The 21,208-nt window shown below is 42.4% G+C and overlaps 1 protein-coding gene and 1 long non-coding RNA gene across 5 annotated transcripts in view; one reads left to right on the top strand and one right to left on the bottom strand.

Moving 5' to 3' along the window:
* Window positions 1-4,156, top strand: part of LOC140453441 (uncharacterized) — a 49,922-nt gene extending 45,766 nt beyond the window's left edge. Inside the window, exons 3-5 of one of the 2 annotated variants that reach the window (XR_011952386.1) lie at window positions 1,035-1,095; window positions 1,481-1,740; window positions 4,109-4,156. This is a non-coding gene — a long non-coding RNA (uncharacterized lncRNA). Of the gene's footprint in view, window positions 1-1,034; window positions 1,096-1,480; window positions 2,826-4,108 lie in introns of those variants that run through there. The other variant, XR_011952385.1, reaches the window with a different exon arrangement.
* pacrg (PARK2 co-regulated) overlaps window positions 1-20,558 on the bottom strand; it is a 279,295-nt gene extending 258,737 nt beyond the window's left edge. For all 3 annotated transcript variants that reach the window (XM_072548124.1, XM_072548125.1, XM_072548126.1), the window contains exon 1: window positions 20,364-20,558. In XM_072548124.1, coding sequence (XP_072404225.1) covers window positions 20,364-20,486 — 123 coding nt within the window. In that variant the 5' untranslated portion in view covers window positions 20,487-20,558. The remainder of the gene's footprint in view (window positions 1-20,363) is intronic.
* Between the last annotated feature and the right edge of the window lie 650 nt (window positions 20,559-21,208).

Raw genomic sequence — 21,208 nt, 5'->3', positions numbered from 1 at the left:
CCCAGATTCTGACTGCCTGCAATTTGATCATGTCTAAGCCCCTGGACTGATATCAGAGGCTGTGCTTGAGCTGACCCTTTGACTGACGGCTGTCTCCCTTGACTTGACTGAGGAGCACTGCCCTTAGATTTTGATTAAGTTAAAAATCGCACAATGCCAGGTTATAGTCCAACAGGTTTATTTGGAAGCACTAGCTTTCAGAGCGCCACTCCCTCACCAGGTAACTGATGAGGGAACAGCACTCTGAAAGCTAGTGCTTCCAAATAAACCTGTTGGACTGTAACCTGGTGTTGTGTGATTTTTTTTTAACTTTGTCCACCCCAGTCTGACACCAGCACCTCCATCTCCACATCTTAGATTCTGAGACATGGCCATTTGATTGGGGCGGGTGCAGTGTGTTTACAGCACGAGCTGCTAGCACACGGCGCAGGTGTGTGAGATTAATGTAGAACAGTGATTAGGGCAACAAATCTGTTCCTTGACTGATCATTGCTGACAAGCCTGACAAGCTGCCTGGCTCTGTGTCAATGCAGAAAGGCAAGACACGTCAACGAAGGGTAGTGATGCTGTGAAGATGTGTTCTTCCACCAGAATCATTGTTGCAGCTGACAATAGCCTCCTGAAGATGAGGTTCTAATGAACTTGGTTTGGTCTGAGGAGGGCACTCTGCAAAACACCTCAGAAAGAGTGGAGCTGTGTAATCTTAGGATGTTGTGCCCTGTACCACTGAAGGAGACAAGGTGGGGGGGGGGGGGTGGCGGATTTTTAAGAACTGGGAAAGCGGCAGCAAGCTTTTGATGTGGAGGAGGATGGGGAACTTTGAGGGGGGCATCACCTTCAGCACGAGTGAGAAATGCAGTGTCACGTGTAACATGTAGGGCAGGACTAAAGTGACACCCGATTGTGATTGATGTGCTCATTCATTGACGATACATTAGTTATTGCCCAATAGGTATGTGACCCCCAAATTGTTCCAGGAGGAAATGCAGTGATTTTCTCATTTGTTGTTTCTTTACTTTTCTCGTTGTAAATAGGAGTCGATGGTTTCTATTGTTTGAAGCTTTCTGGCATGGGATGCTCCCACATTGAACAATGGTAAGATGCCTTCTTCACTATCCTATCTACCTGCAACTCCACTTTCAAGGAGCTATGAACCTGCACTCCAAGGTCTCTTTGTTCAGCAACACTTCCTAGGACCTTACCATTAAGTGTATAAGTCCTACTAAGATTTGTTTTCCCAAAATGCAGCACCTCGCATTTATCTGAATTGTCAAAATCCAATATTTGTTTTTTTCTTCATATGCTATTGTCGAGAAATGAACATCTTTACTTATTATGTATGTATGTAAAGACATTTTTATGAACACAAATTCTGAGCTACAATCTTCTCAAAACTCGCTAACATTTTTGACGAATAAAATGCATTTTTGAAATTTGAAAGAAGACAGACTCTGATGTAACTTCACTCTTGTATCTACAGTTCCAATGACATTTGATTAGAACTCCATGATGCAGTACTCTGTGCTCTCTGGTCTGTTCTCCAGGGCACATACTGAGGCAAACATCAGCTGCCCCTGGAGAGCCATCAACTCGATGAAAGAAGCTCTTTGGTCTGCCTGAAACTTGTTGGTCTTCCAGAACATGGAGTTGACCCTGACCAAGTGCTGTAGACTTGCACATTCCAAGATCTAGGACTATGTGCTGAAGGATGCACTAAAGCTCGGGGCAACTGTCTCCAAGGTGAGGTGGGGAAAGACAACCATCTAGAGTCTTTCTGCCAAAGTTAAATGGGGACCCTCCTAATGCCTCAAACGTATGAAAATATAGTCTTGTACAAGTAAGAAATGCCTTCGGTTTGCTTGCTGGATAGAGTCATAGAGTGATAGAGATGTACAATATGGAAACAGACCCTTTGGTCCAACCTATCCATGCCGACCAGATATCCCAACCCAATCTAGTCCCACCTGCCAGCACCTGGCCCATATCCCTCCAAACCCTTCCTATTCATATACCCACCCAAATGCCTCTTAAATGTTGCAATTGTACCAGCCTCCACCACTTTCTCTGGCAGCTCATTCCATACACGTACCATCCTCTATGTGAAAAAGTTGCCCTTTAGGTTCCTTTTATATCTTTCCTTTCTCACCCTAAACCTATGCCCTGTAGTTCTGGACACCCCGACCCCAGGGAAAAGACTTTGTCTATTTACCCTATCCATGCCCCTCATAATTTTGTAAACCTCTATAAGGTCACCCCTCAAACTCCGACACTCCAGGGAAAACAGCCCCAGCCTGTTCAGCCTCTCCCTATAGCTCAAATTCTCCAAACCTGGCAATATCCTTGTAAATCTTTTCTGAACCTTTTCAAGTTTCACAACATCTTTCCGATAGGAAACCAGAATTGCACGCAGTATTCCAACATTGGCCTAACCAATGTCCTGTACAGCTGCAACATGACCTCCCAACTCCTATACTCAATACTCTGACCAATAAAGGAAAGCATACCAAACACCTTCTTCACTATCCTATCTACCTGCAACTCCACTTTCAAGGAGCTATGAACCTGCACTCCAAGGTCTCTTTGTTCAGCAACACTCCCTAGGACCTTACCATTAAGTGTATACGTCCTGCTAAGATTTGCTTTCCCAAAATGCAGCACCTTGCATTTATCTGAATTGTCAAAATCCAATATTTGTTTTTTTCTCTTCATATGTCACTGTCGAGAAATGAATGGCTTTACTTATTATATGTATATGTAAAGACATTTTTATGAATACAAATTCTGAGCTACAATCTTCTCAAAACCAGCTAACATTTTTTATGAATAAAGTGCATTTTTGAAATTTGAAAGAAGACAGACTCTGGTGTAAAGTAGCATTGCATTGATGAATGTGAGCTTTTTTAAATTTCTAATGAAGGGTCAACTATGTGCCCTTAGAACCTTTTTCATTTCCCTCCCACTACATATACCATGATGGGCTGCTCATGATGGGAAACAATTGACCTGCCCAAAAGCAGGGCCTTAAATACTTCACCAGTGACCGAAGCTCCTGAGAGTGGCAATCACTTCCACTCTGTTGAATGCATGATAGTGGAAGGGCAGAGAGGTGTGAAGCATGATGAAGTGAGCTGTGGAGAATTATGTGAGATAACTGGTAGAGCTCACACCCTGCTTAAAACTCCCTGAAGTCGATGTCCCAGTTATGATAAAATGCAGTCCTGTATAAATGCAAGTCTACCTTCTCTATTTTCACCATTGCAAAACACTTCTATTTTCAGATAACAAAATTGAAACCCATTCCTATATCAACAACTTTAAAATCTGCAGAGGTAATTGATTAACAGAGCATATCGATATAGAATGCATTAACCTGGATTGAACACTAATGAAGGTTTGACCCTGTAGTTCCAATTTATGGATATAGGAAGTAACTCTGGCTACATCAAAGAGGGAGGCAGCATTGACGAGAGTCATTACCAAGGCAAATTATTTAACCTGCATTACTTAACATTTGGAGTCCTGTCATCTGCTGTGTATCTAGTTGAATCATATCTAACCAATGAGTGGCTCAGAATTACGGTGCAACAAAGCAATTGCATGGACAGATGGAAGAATTTGCCAAACAGGATAACATCTGCCTAAAATCTTCCAAAGAAAAATCAATGCAGTGGCTGAGTATCTATTAAGTTTATGTGCATGAACTTGAATGATGGACCGACAAATTAAATGTCTTAGATCTAATCCTTTGTGGAGACCTCAGAAAGATCAAGTGGAAGGAGATCAAACTTGGAATAAGTTTTGTTCAGCACTTGACAGTGAGCTTACTTTTTGCAGCACATCTTGATGGTTACGTGAAATTAGGTAAAAATGTCAGTTAATTAAATTTAGTTAGAACAAAATTTTTAACAAAGCTAGCGTAATAGTCAATCTTGGCACACAAAGTCATATCCATCATGGAGCTCACAAGGTTTGCGAGATACGCAAAACAAGCAATATTTAACAGGAGTTATACTTAGAATGAGATGACTGGCAATTTGCAGCAAATTTTCAATTGCTGACTTGCCTTTGGAAAGCTGGGTTTTTGTTAACTGTTCGATATTTTCCTAAGCTACCCTGTCCAAAGATGGTAAGACATATCGCTGGAGCAGAACGTGACTTGATCCTGGAACTCTTGGTCCAGAGGTAAGGGCACTACCACCATGTCATATGAGTCTCTAAACTCACAATGTGATCAGTTTTGTGTCACTGTTGGGAGAGATAAGTATTGGTCAAGTTACTAGAAAATCTCTGCTTTGCATAGCACCATGGAAATTTTTACCTTCATCCGAGAGGACCAACTGGGCCGGATTTTAATATTTCATCAGAAAGATGTCACCTCCAACAGCGCAGTGTGAGGAATTAGCTAGGATTGTGTGTTCAAGACTCTACAGTCAGCCTGGAACAATTTGACTCAGGTATGGTTGTTCCTTAGTGAACTACAGGTATGACCTCAATTATTGTCTTAGACTGTGACGGTATTCTTGCATATAGTCCAGAATGTACTATTGATCTGGAAACATGGGTTCGTAATCCTACAATGGCAGCTGGTGAAGTTATATTCAATTGTCCAAGCCGCTTTAATAGTGACCATGAAATAGCAAGAATTCTTGACATCTTTTACAGAGGAGGAAGTGCTGGATGTCTTGAAACATATAAAAGTGGTAAATCCCCAGGACCTGATCAGGTGTACCCTCGAACTCTGTGGGAAGCTAGGGAAGTGATTGCTGGGCCTCTTGCTGAGATATTTGTATCATTGATAGTCACAGGTAAGATGCTGGAAGACTGGAGGTTGGCTAACGTGGTGTCACTATTTAAGAAGGGTGGTAAGGACAAGGGAACTATAGACCGGTGAGCCTGATGTTGATGGTGGGCAAGTTGTTGGAGAGAATCTTGAGGGACAGGCGGTTCATGTATTTGGAAAGACAAAGACTGATTAGGGATAATCAACATGGCTTTGTGCGTGGGAAATCATGTCTCACAAACTTGAATGAGTTTTTTGAAGAATAATAAAGAGAATTGATGAGGACAGAGTGGTGGACGTGATCTTTTAGACTTCAGTAAGGCATTCGACAAGGATCCCCATGGGAGACTGGTTGGCAAGTTTAGATCTCATGGAATACAGGGAGAACTAGCCATTTAGAGACAGTTAGAAGACAGAGGGTGGTGGTAGAGGGTTGTTTTCAGACTGGAGGCCTGTGACCAGTGGAGTGTCACAAGGATCAGTGCTGAGTCCACTACTTTTCACTATTTATATAAATGATTTGGATGTGAGCATAAGAGGTATAGTTAGTACGTTTGCAGATGACACTAAAATTGGAGGTGTAGTGGACAGTGAAGAAGGTTACCTCAGATTATAAGGGGATCTTGATCAGATGGGCCAATGGGCTGAGGAGTGGCAGATGGAGTTTAATTCAGATAAATGTAAGGTGCTGCATTTTGGGAAAGCAAATCTTAGCAGGACTTATGCACTTAATGGTAAGGTCCTAGGGAGTGTTACTGAACAAAGAGACCTTGGAATGCAGGTTCATAGCTCCTTGAAAGTGAAGTGGCAGGTAGATAGGATAGTGAAGAAGGAGTTTGGTGTGCTTTCTTTTATTGATCAGAGTATTGAGTACAGGAGTTGGGAGGTCATGTTGCAGCTGTACAGGACATTGGTTAGGCCACTGTTGGAATATTGCGTGCACTTCTGGTTTCCTTCCTATCGGAAAGATGTTGTGAAACTTGAAAAGGTTCAGAAAAGATTTACAAGGATGTTGCCAGGGTTGGAGGATTTGAGCTATAGGGAGAGGTTGAATAGGCTGGGGCTGTTTTCCCTGGAGCATCAGAGGCTGAGGGGTGACCTTATAGAGGTTTATAAAATCATGATAGGCATGGATAGAATAGATAGACAAAGTATTTTCCCTGGGGTGGGGAGTCCAGGACTAGAGGGCATTGGTTTAGAGTGAAAGGGGAAAGATATAAAAGAGACCTAGGGGCAACATTTTCACACAGAGGGTGGTGCGTGTATGGAATGAGCTACCAGAGGAAGTGGCGGAGGCTAGTACAATTGCAACATTTTAAAGGCATCTGAATGGGTATATGAATAGGAAGAGTTTGGAAGGATATGGGCCGGGTGCTGACAGGTGGGACTAGATTGGGTTGGGATAACTGGTTGGCATGGACGAGTTGAACCAAATGGTCTGTGTCCATACTGTATATTTCTATGACTCTATAATTGTTGTTTATAAACTCTCTGGTTCACCAATTTTCTGTCGAGAAAGAGATCAGCCATCTTTATCTGGTCTGGTCTATATGAGACTCCAGATTCACAGTAATGTGGATGACTCAGCTATTTTCTAAAAGGTAAAAACAATGACTGCAGATGCTGGAAAGCAAATACTGGATTAGTGGTGCTGGAAGAGCACAGTAGTTCAGGCAGCATCCAATGAGCAGCGAAATCGACTTTTCGGGCAAAAGCCCTTCATCGGGAATAAAGGCAGTGAGCCTGAAGCATGGAGAGATAAGCTAGAGGAGGGTGGGGGTGGGGAGAGAGTAGCATAGAGTACAATGGGTGAGTGGGGGAGGAGATGAAGGTGATAGGTCAAGGAGGAGAGGGTGGAGTCGATAGGTGGAAAAGGAGATAGGCAGGTCGGACAAGTCAAGGAGACAGTGCTGAGCTGGAAGTTTGAAACTAGGATGAGGTGGGGGAAGGGGAAATGAGGAAGCTGTTGAAGTCCACATTGATGCTCTGGGGTTGAAGTGTTCCGAGGCGGAAGATGAGGCGTTCTTCCTCCAGGCGTCTGGTGGTGAGAGAGCGGCGGTGAAGGAGGCCCAGGACCTCCATGTCCTCGGCAGAGTGGGAGGGGGAGTTGAAATTTTCTAAAAGGGACTAACAATCCATTTTGTTTACTTATGAAGTTGGCTCATCACTAAATACAGGCATTTAGAGCTAGGCAATAAATTCTGGCCAAGTCAGTAAGGTTTCTCAACCTGTGAATTAAATTGTTTTAAAAATCTAGCTTCTTCAGAGCCCACTATTGAATACAGCTCAATAAAAGCAAAGTCAGCTTAATCCTACCAGGCCTTAGGCTGCCCTCTGTCTCATTAGAGAAAGACAACTGGTGATGGCTTAACCTGAGGATCACCACATCTCAGACAGGGAAAGAAGTTGAGAAGGAGTGTAACCTCAATTAGTGCAAGAATTGAATCCCATGCTGTCGATGTTAGTCTACACTGTAAACCAGCTATCCAGCCAACTAAACTAACCGACTCCCTAAGAGGGTTATTAAAATTCTATTAAGAACTATTCACAATATGTGACCACCATCATAATGATGCATTATTGCATGTTCATCTGTTCAGCTATGGAGCTCAATTTGGAAAGTGCTCTCGATCAATATATCATTTTGTTAAAACAAAGGAAAATACTGGGGATGTTGGAGATTTGAAATACCAACAGAGAGTGCTGTACAAACCCAGCAGGTCTGGCAGCATCAATGGAGAGAGAAACACAGTGAATGATTTGAGTCCAGCATGACTTTTCTTCGGCTCTGAAACACATTGGATGTCGCAATGCTAACTCGATGGGAATTTATGAGGGGTTCAGGCAGCTGCACTATTCTAGTGAGTATCCCACCCCTTGCTGAGAGGAAGTCCTACCTTGAGGAGCTGGGGGTGGGGATGGTAAGGGTTTCAAAACCACGTGGATGGGAGGGAAGGGGTACCTCCATAGGAAAAGGGCTGTCTCTTGTGATAGCACCTCTACTTGCTTCCCATCATTTGAAGCACTTAAAGAAAGTGTCTTCCATAGAGTAAAGCTACAGTCTAACTAACTTTACAAATTTATTGTTGATGATTCTCTTCAGCTTGGGGGAAGATCAATCAAAATTGCTTTTGGGATGATTCTAAGATGTTTGGAAAGCCAGTGGTTTGAATTGGGGGTTAAGAAGATAGAACAGAATAATGGGATAAATAGCTTACTCCTGTTCCTATATTCCAAAGGATATCAGCAAAGTCAAATTTGTAGAGTTAAGCATTGTACTCAATTGCTTAGAGTGATAGTACTCTGCCCTTTGGCAAATTGTACATGTCGACTGTTTAATGAACACAGACCCAGGCAGCCTACAGAATAGTTTGATCAAACAGAGGCACAACTTTGATGTCAAGTTCTGTGCCTTCCATTAGTGGAGCACAGAAGTGAGAATTGCGGTTTCAAGTTGTAATGTGACTGTCACTTTTTTCTGGAGAAGGAAGAGGAAACGGTTGGAAGGACATTTTTTAACACTTTATTAGCTTGTTATTTTTGAGAATTGAGCCAATGAGTCATCTAGTTTTCCTGCAGAAACACAATGTGAGCTTTTGTTTTTGTTATATTACTTGTTTAGTTCTTGAGGTTGGAACCCCTCTTTTGACATTTTCACATATTGTATATATTTGCATAAAGGTTGGGGTTCTAAAACCAAGTATTAATTCAAAAAGTAAGGGATTGACTTTTAGATGAGTAACATTTTGCAGGGGTTAAAATCCACCTTCTAGTGTCAGCTAATTTCAGCAGCATCGTTGCCAAAGTGTGATCTCAACACTCGCACATGAGAAGACATTTTTTCTTTATGTAATTCTCCTGATTGGAAATTCCAAGCTCTCCTCTGTCATATTTTAAAGCCACCTTTATTTATACATCATGCTGCATGAATATGGTTGACCACTCCTCTTAGGATTTACTGTTTTGGGAATGTTTTCTCAAATATCACATTGGCTTAAGCTCGGTCCAAACAGTTATTAACAATTGTGAGTCTATTCTTTTCATGGCTGGTTCTCTATGCTGACACCATTTTCTCTCTGTGTTTGACTGGTTCAAATGTCAAAATTCAAAGAATCACGCCTATTATCTTAATACAAGCCAAAGTACATCCATTCTTTTGCCGAAGTTCAGTTATAGTCTGGTGAAATGTGATAGACTAATTATTTAATTCTGTTGGGGGTCTCTAGAATATCTTGGTCCTCAGTACAAAATTGCTTCTTTTCATAAACCTATTATATCATTCAGGAATAGTTTTGAAACCTGTAATACCTACTGTTCTTGTCTGTTTCAGCACAAAGACTCAGATGGATCTTCAAGAAACTGAGAGTATATTCTGGTGATTTTCATCGCTGTACATTGTAACCTTGTCTTCCAACTGTGGTCACATGCTAGGATTCTTCTATTTGCACTTTTATTAGAGTTTATTGATTTATTTTAATTTTTTTGACCTATTTTCCCTGGAGCATCGGAGGCTGAGGGGTGACCTTACAGAGGTTTACAAAATTATGAGAGACATGAATAGGGTAAATAGACAAGGTTTTTTTCCCCGGGGGAGGGAGTCCAAAACTAGAGGGCATAGGTTTAAGGTGAGAGGAGAATGATTTAAAAGGGACCGAAAGGGCAATCTTTTCATGCAGATGATGGTGCATGTATGGAATGAGCTGCCAGAAGAAGTGGTGGAGGCTGGTACAATTACATTTAAAAAGTATCTGGATGGTTACATGAATAGGAAGGGTTTAGAGGGATATGGGCCAAATGGTGGCAAATGGGATTAGATTAATTTAGGATATCTGGTTGGCGTGGGTGGGTGGACTGAATGGTTTCTTTCTGTGCTGTACTGCTCTATGACTCTATTCTTGGACATCAGCCGAAGTAGAGATAATAGTTACATCAGATCTTTTGTATACTTCCTTTTCTTGTATTCACTCAAGGGACGTGGTGTCACTGGCTTTATTTATTGACTGTCCCTAGTTGCCCTTGAGTAGGTGGTGGTGAACTGCTTTCTTGAAGTCCACGTGCTCAGGGTTGACCTACAAAGCCCTTAGGCAGGCAATTCCAGGATTTCAATCCAGTGACAGTGAAGGAACAGTGATATATTTCCAAGTTAGGATAGTGAGTTGCTTGGAGAGGAATTGGCCAAGGTTGGTGTTCCCATGTATCTGCTGCCCTTGCCCTTCTAGGTGGAAGTGGTCATAGGTTGGAAGGTGCTGTTTCAGAACCTTTTCAAATATCTTGAATTCCTTACTTCCTGCACGATTATTTGACTGATCTGCAATCTCATTGATTTTAAGTTGAAATGGAGCTGTGCACCCGTGGGTCTTGCTTGATACCATTTGCCCCCTTCGAGAGATGGTTCAGCAGGAAAACAATGTTCAGTGAGGGGATAGTCTTAAAATGATGTGTTGATGTGTGTAATAGACACAAGAAGCTGAATGACCTTATCGATGGTGCACTGACCAGCAATTCTGTCAGTGAGTCGCTTTGCACTCGGGAAAATTTCACCTCAGTGGCAAGCAGCTGGTAAGTGGAAAGAGTTTGGAATTTTTTGGTCAAAAGTTAAGGGTTGACTTTACGTGAGATCCACCGTTATTGTACACAGTTGGCCAGGTCCAAAAACAAGACCATGTTAAAGCTGAACCACATCAGGTCATCCCAGGAAGCAGTTAAAGAATGTCAGAAATGTGAGCCGCTGGGTAAGGGTGAGCCAGATGGAGAGGGGGGGTTCAGCTGGGCTGGGGCTGAGGAGGGTAGTCAGGACCAAAACTATAGAGGTAGTTGGGGCTAAGTGGAGAATAGGGAGAGTGCGAGAGGTGAAGTCATTATTACAGCCAGGGTCATGGCTTGAATAAGTCGATTCCAACAGAGAGTCAGTTGTGGGAGGTGGGGCTGGGTTGGGGTGGAATTAGGGTCATGGAGTTCCCAGGACAGGCCATGGAGAGAAATGGGAGTCTGAAACCCCTACGGTTACAAGTAAATTTGTAATTGATCCAGGTTATTTTTCTTTAATTCACTCATGGGATGAGTGTGTCATTGGCTGTGCCAGCATTTATTGCCCATCCCTAATTTCTCAAATGGCAGCTAACAGTCAACCACATTGCTGTGGGTCTGGAGTCACATGTAGTCCAGACCAGGTAAGGATGGCAGTTTCTCTCCCTAAAGGATATTCGTGAACCAATCACAATGGCTTCATGATCATCATTAGACTCATAATTTCAGATTTTTAATGAATTCAAATGCCACCCTCTACCATGGTAGGACTTGAACCTTGGGTCCCCAGAACATTACCAGGGTCTCTGGATTAACAGTCTAGTGATAATACTACAAGGCCACGGCCTCCTCTAATACTGGACGTTCTCTCTGAGTACACTATATAACACAGATATAATCAAGGGAAAGAGATAGGAAATAGTGTTATTGACTGACAGAGGGAAGAAGCCACTGTAATCACTGCACCACCTGAAAACCACTGATGGAAAGAAACAAATTCACTCAACTCAGAGGAGTTTAAGGATGGATCAATGATCAAAAAAGATGAAACACCAGCAATCTCCTGGCTGTAAGTGTATTCTGATGATCAAAGTTAGAGATCAGAGCTGAAGATTGCCGTCCAATGTGAAAAGAGGAGATCACCTGATTTTATCCAAATGTCTACTGCAAGAACAGACTTCCTCTGGTATTCCCCACACTCATCCCTCACGTGTAAAACCCACAAATGGTAATGTTGGGCGGACAGAGAGATGTCGAAAAATCCACAAAAATAAATCAATAAATGCATTAGAGTTTGAAAATGTTGAAGATAGGGTTATAAGCTTTCAAATTAAAGAATCAATGTCTGTGAACAGAAATTCTCCCCAAACATTTCCATTATCTCTGGAAGTCCAGTTGCTGATGACGGATGAGACACAGCGATTAGATCAATCCTTGTATGTGTGTGACTGCATGCCTCATAGACACAGACCGGGTGAACAACATCAAATACATCACTTATGATTGACAGCCCATGGATTCCAATTGAGGCTCAATAATTTTATTTTAAGTATCATTGATTTTTCAGGACTAAACCCTATATCATTCACAGCATGCATGTCAGTCTGACATAGCCTCAAATTTCAATAACATCTAAATACCTCCCACCCAAACAGAAACCGAACATGCCCTCAGCCACAGAAATATACAAAGAATAATGTCATTATTGTACACCACCAAATGAAATTTATCAGATCAGAAAGGTAAAAATAGTGAAAAAGTAGGAACATTTATTTTGTTGGATTTGTTAAGTGTCACACGAAAGAGTTTTGGATAGTGCCTGGCAGGCACATTACTCAAGCTGAAACCCAGCAGGAATATTTTACTGCTATCATCTATTATTCTGATCCCACAAGGAACGGGGACACTAAGGTCAAAGAGAAAGAATAGATCAGAGACAGGGCAGACCTGCAAACAGTCCAAGGTGAAGGACCTTGCTAATTAAGAGAACTTGCTAAGCTAGTGCTTCCCTAACTCTTTTCCCTGTGTGACCCCATTTTAGGTTGAACATTGACACAGTGCCTTGATGTGAGCTGGAGAACAGCTGTTTGAACTGGTCTGTGGTGAACATTACCACTTCAAAATCCACAACCCCAAAGTTTCAGCTTGTGACCTCACTTTGAATCCTAACCCTGGTTTTGGAAAGCTTGCGCTAAGCTCCTAACAATCCTCCTATCTTTAAGTAAGGTCAATGGGAACAACTGCTCCAAGATGACACTGTCTCTAGTTTAGGCTGTGACTGATATTGTAAATTTACATAGAGCTTAAGGGTTGCATTTTTATGTTGAAAAATCTTTTTCCTGGGTATTGTTTTGTTTTTATAGCAGCATCCACAACATGGTAACAACAATCATTGCATTACACAGTCTCTTAACAAAATAGGTTGTAAAAAGAATCCATATCTGGCAAATGTTCACTTGCCTAATTCAAAAAGGTCACTTTTCCCAGAAAGCTTCAGTTATATGTTGGTGACAGACAGCTCGAAGGCAGTGTCAAGGTTTGACCGGCCATGTACTCCATGGCTCGGTGCATATAGCACAAGAAAGTTTTCAAATGCTCAGACAACTAGAACCATCTAACCCATGAGGATATTGGCTTCAGGGTTATTTGTAGTGGAAATAATGTCAGTCCTCTCCCTCCTACCCCATCCAAGTCTTCAAATCCTGTGCACTGGGCTGGCAGAAGGAATATGGATGCTGAAATGGGTTCGTTTGGTTCCAATTTTCCACTCCCATGGATATGATTTTTGAACATTTTCAACACCACTGACTTGTCACTTAACTTGAACCTTTTCTAAGAATAGTCATGCAGTGGTCATTATATAAGTGACGAGCATGGATGTGAATCTTAACTAAGTGGATAGTAGAGATGAGGATGCCTTTGCAGGCAGTAGTTTGAGCAGAAGTGATCAAGAAACAAAGATATCATGGAACTAAATGCAAAGAAACATAATTTATTTTGAGCTAATGAATGATTCACAAGAATATCTTTGTTCAAGTTATGTTAGTTTCTGTTTATCCTCAAATTACGATTGTAATGTTTTCAGACAGGCACTTGTTAGTCAGAGTCAACTGGTAGCAATATTTAATCCATGGAATTAATGTGACCTACCTCCTATAAATACAAATATATTTTGACAGAAAGAACTTTTAAAATTCTTCCTAACTGTCCTTCTACTCCTGGACATCAGGGGCAGTATTTACTGCAGACAATGGGCATCTAGCTGAAGGTCCATGTGACCTCGACTGGTGAAGGCCCTCTGTCATTGGTCAGTAGCAGGCCATCTCTAGAGTCAAGGACCTAAAGGAGTGGAAATGCTGCCCCCTGAGAGTGCCAGCTTATCAGGGGCTGGCAGCTGCCCATTCCACCCATTGCCAGTGATACAGAAAAGCAGTAATATACCCCAGGGAAGATATCTTGAATCTGAGAGGGAGCCAGGATTGAGGAGAGTGAGGGAGGGATGTTGGGGTCATGAGAGAGGGAAATCCAGCACCAAATCCTGAGGCATGACTCTCAGTGCCCAACAACTCCCGCATCCCCTTCTTCCTGATGCCAAGTCCCTCAATCACACAGTGAACAATGAAAGGCCCACACCTCACCAACCTCATGAATTTACTTTTTTGGAGATTTATGCCCAAAAATATCCCCCTGTCCTCCACTGATTGTATATCAGTGACAGCAGCATGAAGCCCTCATGTGGGTATTCATTACCAACTTACGGTGTGTAAAAGAGCTGGAACACCATCCCTCATGTCTCTCTACACCAGAATAAATGAGGGCTGAGGTGGAAAGGCAGCCCAACCCTCTTCCCCCCTCTCCCAAGAATAAATTTTCCCCCATTACTAAAAACACCTCAGGGGTGGACATTTGATTCTGCCCCAGGAGTCAATCCAATAAAATATGTATTTTAATAAAAAATAATTTAGCTGCAGAGATGACTCTTTGTGTAACTGTGGCACACTGAAACTATTGTATGAAGCAGAACTGAAAGTCTGGTCATTGCTTAGCTGGTTCAGTATTTTAAAACTAAGCAATTTTAGCCAAAGACAGACTGAGCAAAGGTTGTTTGTGGAAAGCATGTTTTGTGGTCACCGGTGATTCTTAATCTCCTGCAAAATATGAAGGAAAACCAGTTCTGTTTGCGAAGGAGCTGCTTGGCTCATTAATGAGCAGCTTGAGCAGCTACGGTCAATTTGCAAATTCCGTTACTCCAGTCTTAGCTGCAGTAATGAATTTAACAAGCATGCAGGTTTCATAGTTTCACTGTAACAATGACAGAAGTGAATAGTACAGAGCGAATTTGCTGTGATTCCTTCATTAAACAGATTCTTATCCTCGCCCTCTGAGCTGTAATCGAACATTTGGCTTTACTCACAGTGTTCTGCTATTGGAAAAAACTAGAGATGAAATGGTCCAGTGTATTATGCCCTGGTTCAATATCCTGTTGGGAATATCCTCACTTCATTGGAATACACTCCAAAGCAGAAAAGAGTTTATTAAGCAGCACTCTTGATTTTTAAATATTCTTTCATTGGATCTGAGTGTCACTGGCCAGACCAGCATTTATTGCCTATCCATAATTGCCCAGAGGCCAGTTAAAAGTCAATCACATTGCTGTGAGTCTAGAGTCCCATGTAGGCCAGACTGGGTAAGGACAGGGGAGTTACCAACAATAATTTGTACTTGAATGGAGGCTGCTATCAGCAGCAGTACCCTTTACACAGGTTAAGTAATGAAGACATCAGTCTTTGCAAACACAATATTTGTATTCACTTGATGGAATTGTGTTTGGAGGCTTCCTGATGAGACACGTACATGGAGTGCCTTGGATGGATCCAGTAGCTCAAAGACAGGGCAACGTTCACTTCTGCCCATTTCAGATCTTGTCCACCTGCCATCCTGCAGGAGATAGAGTCGAGAGGGCAGTGCTGGAAAAGCACAGCAGGTCTTGCAGCATCCAAAGAACAGGAGAATCGAAGTTTAAGGCATAAGCCCTTCATCAGGGTTGTCTGAAACTTCGATTCTCCTGCTCCTCGGATGCTGCCTGACCTGCTGTGCTTTTCCAGCACCGCACTCTTGACCCTGATCTCCAGCATCTACAGTCCTCACTTTCCCCATCCTGCAGGAGATGTGTGAAAGAGTGGAATGTTGAAGTGGAGGTGGTGAAGTTAGCCATCCTCTAACATCTCTGAGCATTTGTGGAGAAGGTGTGGGGAGTCTAAGAGTCTCGGTTTAGGGGAGGCAATGGCCTAATGATATTATTGCTGGACTGTTAATCCAGAGACCCAGATAATATTCTGGTGACCCAGGTTTGAATCCTGCCATGGCAGCTGGTTCAATTTGAATTCAATAAAAATCTGAAATTAACAGTCTAAAGATGACCATGAATCAATTGTTGTGAAAAACCCCCATCTGGTTAACTTAAATTCATTAAGGAAAGAAACAGTCATCCTTATCTAGTCTGGCCTACAGGTGACTCCAGACCCATAGCAATGTGGTTGACTGTTAGCTGCACTCTTTCAGGCAGTTAGAGGTGGGCAGTAAATGTTGGCCCAGCCAGCGATGCTCTTATCCAATGAATGAATAAAAAACAAGTCCACAGGTATCAGCCAAAGGCTGCAGCAACAACACAGATGTGTAGAAGTAGCTCAGTGGTCAGCACTGCTGCCTCACAGAGCCAGGTACTTGGGTTCGATTCCAGCCTTGGGCGACTGCATATTCTCCCTGTGTCTGCGTGGGTTTCCTCCCACAATCCAAAGATGTGTAGGTTAAGTGAGTTGGTTTTGGGAAATGTCCCTTTAGGGATGTGTATGTAGGTTAGGTGCATTAGTCAGGGGTAATCATAGGGTAGGGGAATGGGTCTGGGTGGGTTACTCTTTGGAGGGTTGCTGTGGACTTGTTGGGCCAAAGGGCCTATTTCCACTCAACAGGGATTCTACTTCTAAAGGAAGTAGAATCTGGTGATCTCCCAGCCCCAACCTCTCTATAATGTCGCATCCTTACCTGGTTGGATTTTAATGGTTCCAGAAGGCAGATGACCAACACCTTCTTAAGGACAATTAGGAATGGACAACAAGTGCTGGCCTTGCCAGGGACACCCATTTACCATGAAAGAATTTTAAAAAGGGAAACCAGCATCTCTGTGACGTGCAGAGAGTGCTACCCTAAGCATGTTATATATTGCCATTTAAATTTCCCAGTAAACAAGAATGATAGTAAATTGGAGAATGAAAACAGGAATTGACAGAGAGGACTGTTGACCTGAAATGTTTTGTGGTGGTCATGACAGCCCCTGAACCTTTAGGAAGCCTGCACTGGGTTAATGTCTAAGATTTCCAACCTGAAATAGGTACACAGTACGCTGAAGTGGAATATTCCTACCTAATTATCTCCTGCTACCGAGAATTCTGGCAAGAAACATGACTCAGTTCGAGAAAAATGCAGGTGAGGCGCATGATCAAAGCCTGAACTGGGCAGAGACGTTTCTGGAAGGAACATCAGAAGCACCATGCACCAGGTGCTGATGGTCGCTGGGTCAGCTCTCCCCATCTCATGACAGTCCACACCACAGACAGAACCTCTGATGACTGGAATCCGTTTATCAGCTTTGCTCCTCCACAGCAAAAAGGGATCTTTTTGAAAAAATAAATCCTTCATAGAGCTGAAAAATTGCTTTTTAATCAATTGCTTTGAATCGGTAAAATCAGTATGCCTCAATCTTATTGGCATTGTGTTCTCCATGTCAATAAAACATGAGTACTGTTGTCATTATGTATTTTACTTCAATTAAGAATCTGTTGTACTTGTTCTACTTCTAATTATCCGGAAAAATAAATGGAAAAACAGCACAAATAAGACAAATTATTTATTGAATAAATCACAGATACTAAGAGATTGCTGTTGTCACAGAAGAAAGTTATGAGAAGCTTGATTATAGATGAGAGTAAAAATGATAGATCAGTAAGGATCCTAGTATTGGAAACTTATTGCCACCGGAAAAAAGTGCACCAACAATTAATACTATCTTTATCAAATAATATTTTTGCTTTGATCAATTTGTGTTACTCCAGATCTGTAACAAAACTTCCACGAACATCTTGCAAAGGCAATTGATGAAAAGAGTACTGTGTTCTGTTTCAGTCTCCTTACTTAAGAAGGAGCATTCGAAACAGTTTAGGGAAGGTTGACTTGACTGATTCCTTGGATTAAGGGGGTTATTTTCTGAAGGAGGGTTGGACTGGTTGTAAGCAGATGCTTCCTCCAGCTACTATTCCTGTCAGGCATCTACAGAGAAACATGTGCAGCTTGAGTCCTGAGACTTGCACTGATACTTACGGAGGCTGAGTGCACTGCTGTTTGTGTGCTAGTGACATTTATACTAACATCCTTCAGTTTGGAGATTTCTATTCCCAGTTTCCTACATTAGAACAGCAGGCAGCACGGTGGCTAGCACTGCTGCCTCACAGCACCAGGGTCCCAAGTTTGATTCTAGCCTCGGGTGGAGTTTGCACATTCTCCCTGTGTCTGCTTGGGTTTCCTCCCATAGTCCAAAGATGTGCAGGTTAGGTGAATTGGCCATGCTAAATTGTTCACAGTGTTAGGTGCATTAGTCAGAGGGAAATGGGTCTGGGTGGGTTACTCTTTGGAGGGTCATTGTGGACTGGTTGGCCCTAAGGGTCTGTTTTCACACTGTAGAGAATCTAATCTATATTTCACCTTCATTGCCTGTAATGTACTTACAACATCTGGAGTCTATAAAAGGCACTACAAAAACGCAAGCCCTACATTTCTTGCTTTCCATCTTGAGCAGTGGGACTCATTACCAGGAGGAGTGCTTGAATTAGTCGTTACTGGTAGATTTTAGGGGAGGAAAGGTATCTGATGATAAAAGTAATGGAGAAATGTGATGAAGTTCATTGAGAAAGGATGGAGAAGATTCATTTCTAGTATAACTACTAATATGGACCTGTTGGGCCAAAGCACCCATTTCTGTTTTGTAAATGCAGTGTGGAGCAGTCGAGTGGCCTATGAATTATTGAATACAGCCCACTGCTCTTTGTGTCAGTTGCTCAGGATCCACCCTCTGATCTTATGTCATTCTCTCATCATTAGATGAGGAGAGACCTAGTTGAAGCACTAAAGTTCCTGAGTAACTACGCTGGGAAATGGACATTGAAAGTGACATTTGGTGGCTGTGGAGATGCTTGTGTGATCACTCCTGGTCTCACAAATGAGCTGTCAAAAGAGAGCGAGCCGCAGTCATAGCGTTATCAGCAATATTGTTGATTCAGAAGGTGGGGTCCTTTGAGTTTCTGAAGGGTCAGTAAAGCCATTGCCATTGTAACTCAGCTGTTTGACAATGCTCCGTGCTTCTGTGACAGAGAGAAGGAATGATTCCAGTGAGCACTGTTTCTTAAAATGCTTCTTTAACTTTTCATTGCATGTGGGTAAGTCCAGCAGGCCCACCCCTAATTGTCGAGGAACTGAGCACCTTGTTGGGTCATTTCAGATGGTGCTTGAGAATGAACCACATTTCTGTGGCTCTGGAGTTGTATACAGGCCAGACCGTGGTAAGGATGGTGGATTGCCCTGCCTAAAGGATGTTAAGGAAATAAAATTGGTTCCAGATGATGCCTTGAGAGTCAGTACTATTGAATCCAGCTGTATAATTCTAAATTTATTCACTGAAGTTGCCATAGTGGTGTTTGAACCCCTATATCCAGAGCATAGGCTTCAGCCTCTACCTTCCTACTACTGGATTAGTGGTGCTGGAAGAGCACAGCAGTTCAGGCAGCATCCAACGAGCAGCGAAATCGACGTTTCGGGCAAAAGCCCTTCATCAGGCTTTTTATTCCTGATGAAGGGCTTTTGCCCGAAACGTCGATTTCGCTGCTCGTTGGATGCTGCCTGAACTGCTGTGCTCTTCCAGCACCACTAATCCAGTATTTGGTTTTCAGCATCTGCAGTCATTGTTTTTACCTCTACCTTCCTAGTTCCAGTGACATTATTACTCTGCCACACTTTATCAAGAGCTTCACTTGGGAAGGGCTGCTCCCACTTTCTGCTTAACAGCTGACATTGTGTGCAACTATAACATTGTCGGTTTGATCCCCACATAAATGTTTCTTTCAAGTTAAGCTACGGCTTTACTATTATTGTTCATTCATTCTGCTTATAAAAGGTTAATTCCCAAAGGTTTCAAACACACCATCTCGTGTTAAAGCAATTGCTCTTTGTGACATTCAAGAGAAAGACTATTTAGGGAGCAATGCATGGTATGATGCACCCCCTTTATAAGATAGTGAAGCATTTCCATTCCTGTAAGCAATGCAAAGGGAGATTCAATAACTTATTAAACCAAGTCTCTGCAGAGAAGATGTCACATCCTGAGTATTGTACTCTGTGGCAGGTGTGAACTAATATGAAAATGTTTCAGCCTAGTCTCTCGGCTTTCCAGCTACTGCAACTTGCAAATTCCAAGTGAACTCTAAATAATCTGTGGCTGTTCAGTGGACCAGGTAGACTTTATGTCCTTGAAGGGTCGCTTATATAATTCGCCGGCATTGCTACATGCCAAACACTGCTGTAGTTTAGTCATAAACTAATGTAAACTAAGTGTGAGCAATCCATTGGAAGGGGTAACCCTCACATTATAAAATGCACTGACAGTTTTAACACAGGAATCTAAATTCAAACTTGCTTGGAATGCTTGAGCTTAAATCACGCAGCTTATTACATTAAAACCACTCAACTGAATTACTACCCTGGAACACATTGCTATTCACATATTTCTCTGTACATCTAACCTCAGTCCCAAACTGCAATCTCATTTTTAATTAACATTGTCCTTCATTTTGAAGTAGTGTGAAGGGTTGTTATTCTGAAGCTAGTTTCAGACTTAGAATTTATTAAATAGGCAGATGTGTGGAAATGAGGACCTCACCATTTGTATTTTTTTCACCTCCTTCTGCTATTTGGTAAAATATCAGAGTATTTTGGAATGATAGATTTGACTTACTATTGACTTGCTCATGGTGGGCAGCTGCAGGGTGAGTGTGGTGGCTCTTTGGTTTTTCAGGCTCTTCATTTTTCCTGCTTGTTTTAGTGAAGAAGTTGCCTTGTGGTGCGTAACTGAGCCCATGAAGAGAGGCCAGAGAGAAGCCGCAGTAGAGCTTGCTGTGGGGACACAGTGTTTAACACCAGGGACTCAAGGCGTGTTTGCTACCAAGGTGCTGTTGCTAAGTAACTGGCATCAACAGCAAACGTCATTTCCGGGTACTGAGTGAAAGAAGCTCATGTCTAAATGTAAAATTATGTCAAGGAATAAAGTTAGAAGATGAAGTTACAGCCTCTCCTGTCCCCTTCTCACTGCACCCGCAAGCATGTGTTTGTGACATTGTTTAGCATCTGGTTCACTAATGTTCTTTGGGGAAGGAAACTGCCATCCTTACCTGTTCTGGCCTGCATGTGACTCCAGACCCGCAGCAATGTGGTTGACTCTTAACTGCCCCCCCAGGCAATTCGGGAAGGGCAATAAATGGTGGCCCAGTCAGAAAACCCACATCCCATGAGTGAATAAAAATAACTTAGCAGTGGTTTACCAGGTGAGTTGCAATCCCTTTGCCACCAGTTCTTCTCTGTGAGCACACAATTAAGGGAGCACTGCTACTGCAAAATTAAATGTTTAACTCAGAGGCCAGGAAGGTGTTACAGAAACCTGGATCTGAATGGTAGGTTGAGAAAATGTGCTTCTCTACATCCACTGGGTGACTTGTCTGAAATTGCAGTTCTACCTGTTTCTTTGGATGATGCAGAGAAGCATGGAGCTAAATATTACTTATCATATTACCATTGACTGGGGGA

Source organism: Chiloscyllium punctatum, chromosome 27 (genome assembly GCF_047496795.1).
Source record: "Chiloscyllium punctatum isolate Juve2018m chromosome 27, sChiPun1.3, whole genome shotgun sequence".
NCBI classification, from domain to species: domain Eukaryota; kingdom Metazoa; phylum Chordata; class Chondrichthyes; order Orectolobiformes; family Hemiscylliidae; genus Chiloscyllium; species Chiloscyllium punctatum.
The sequence above is the reverse complement of the archived record's forward strand: the minus strand, read 5'-3'. Positions and strand labels throughout refer to the sequence as shown.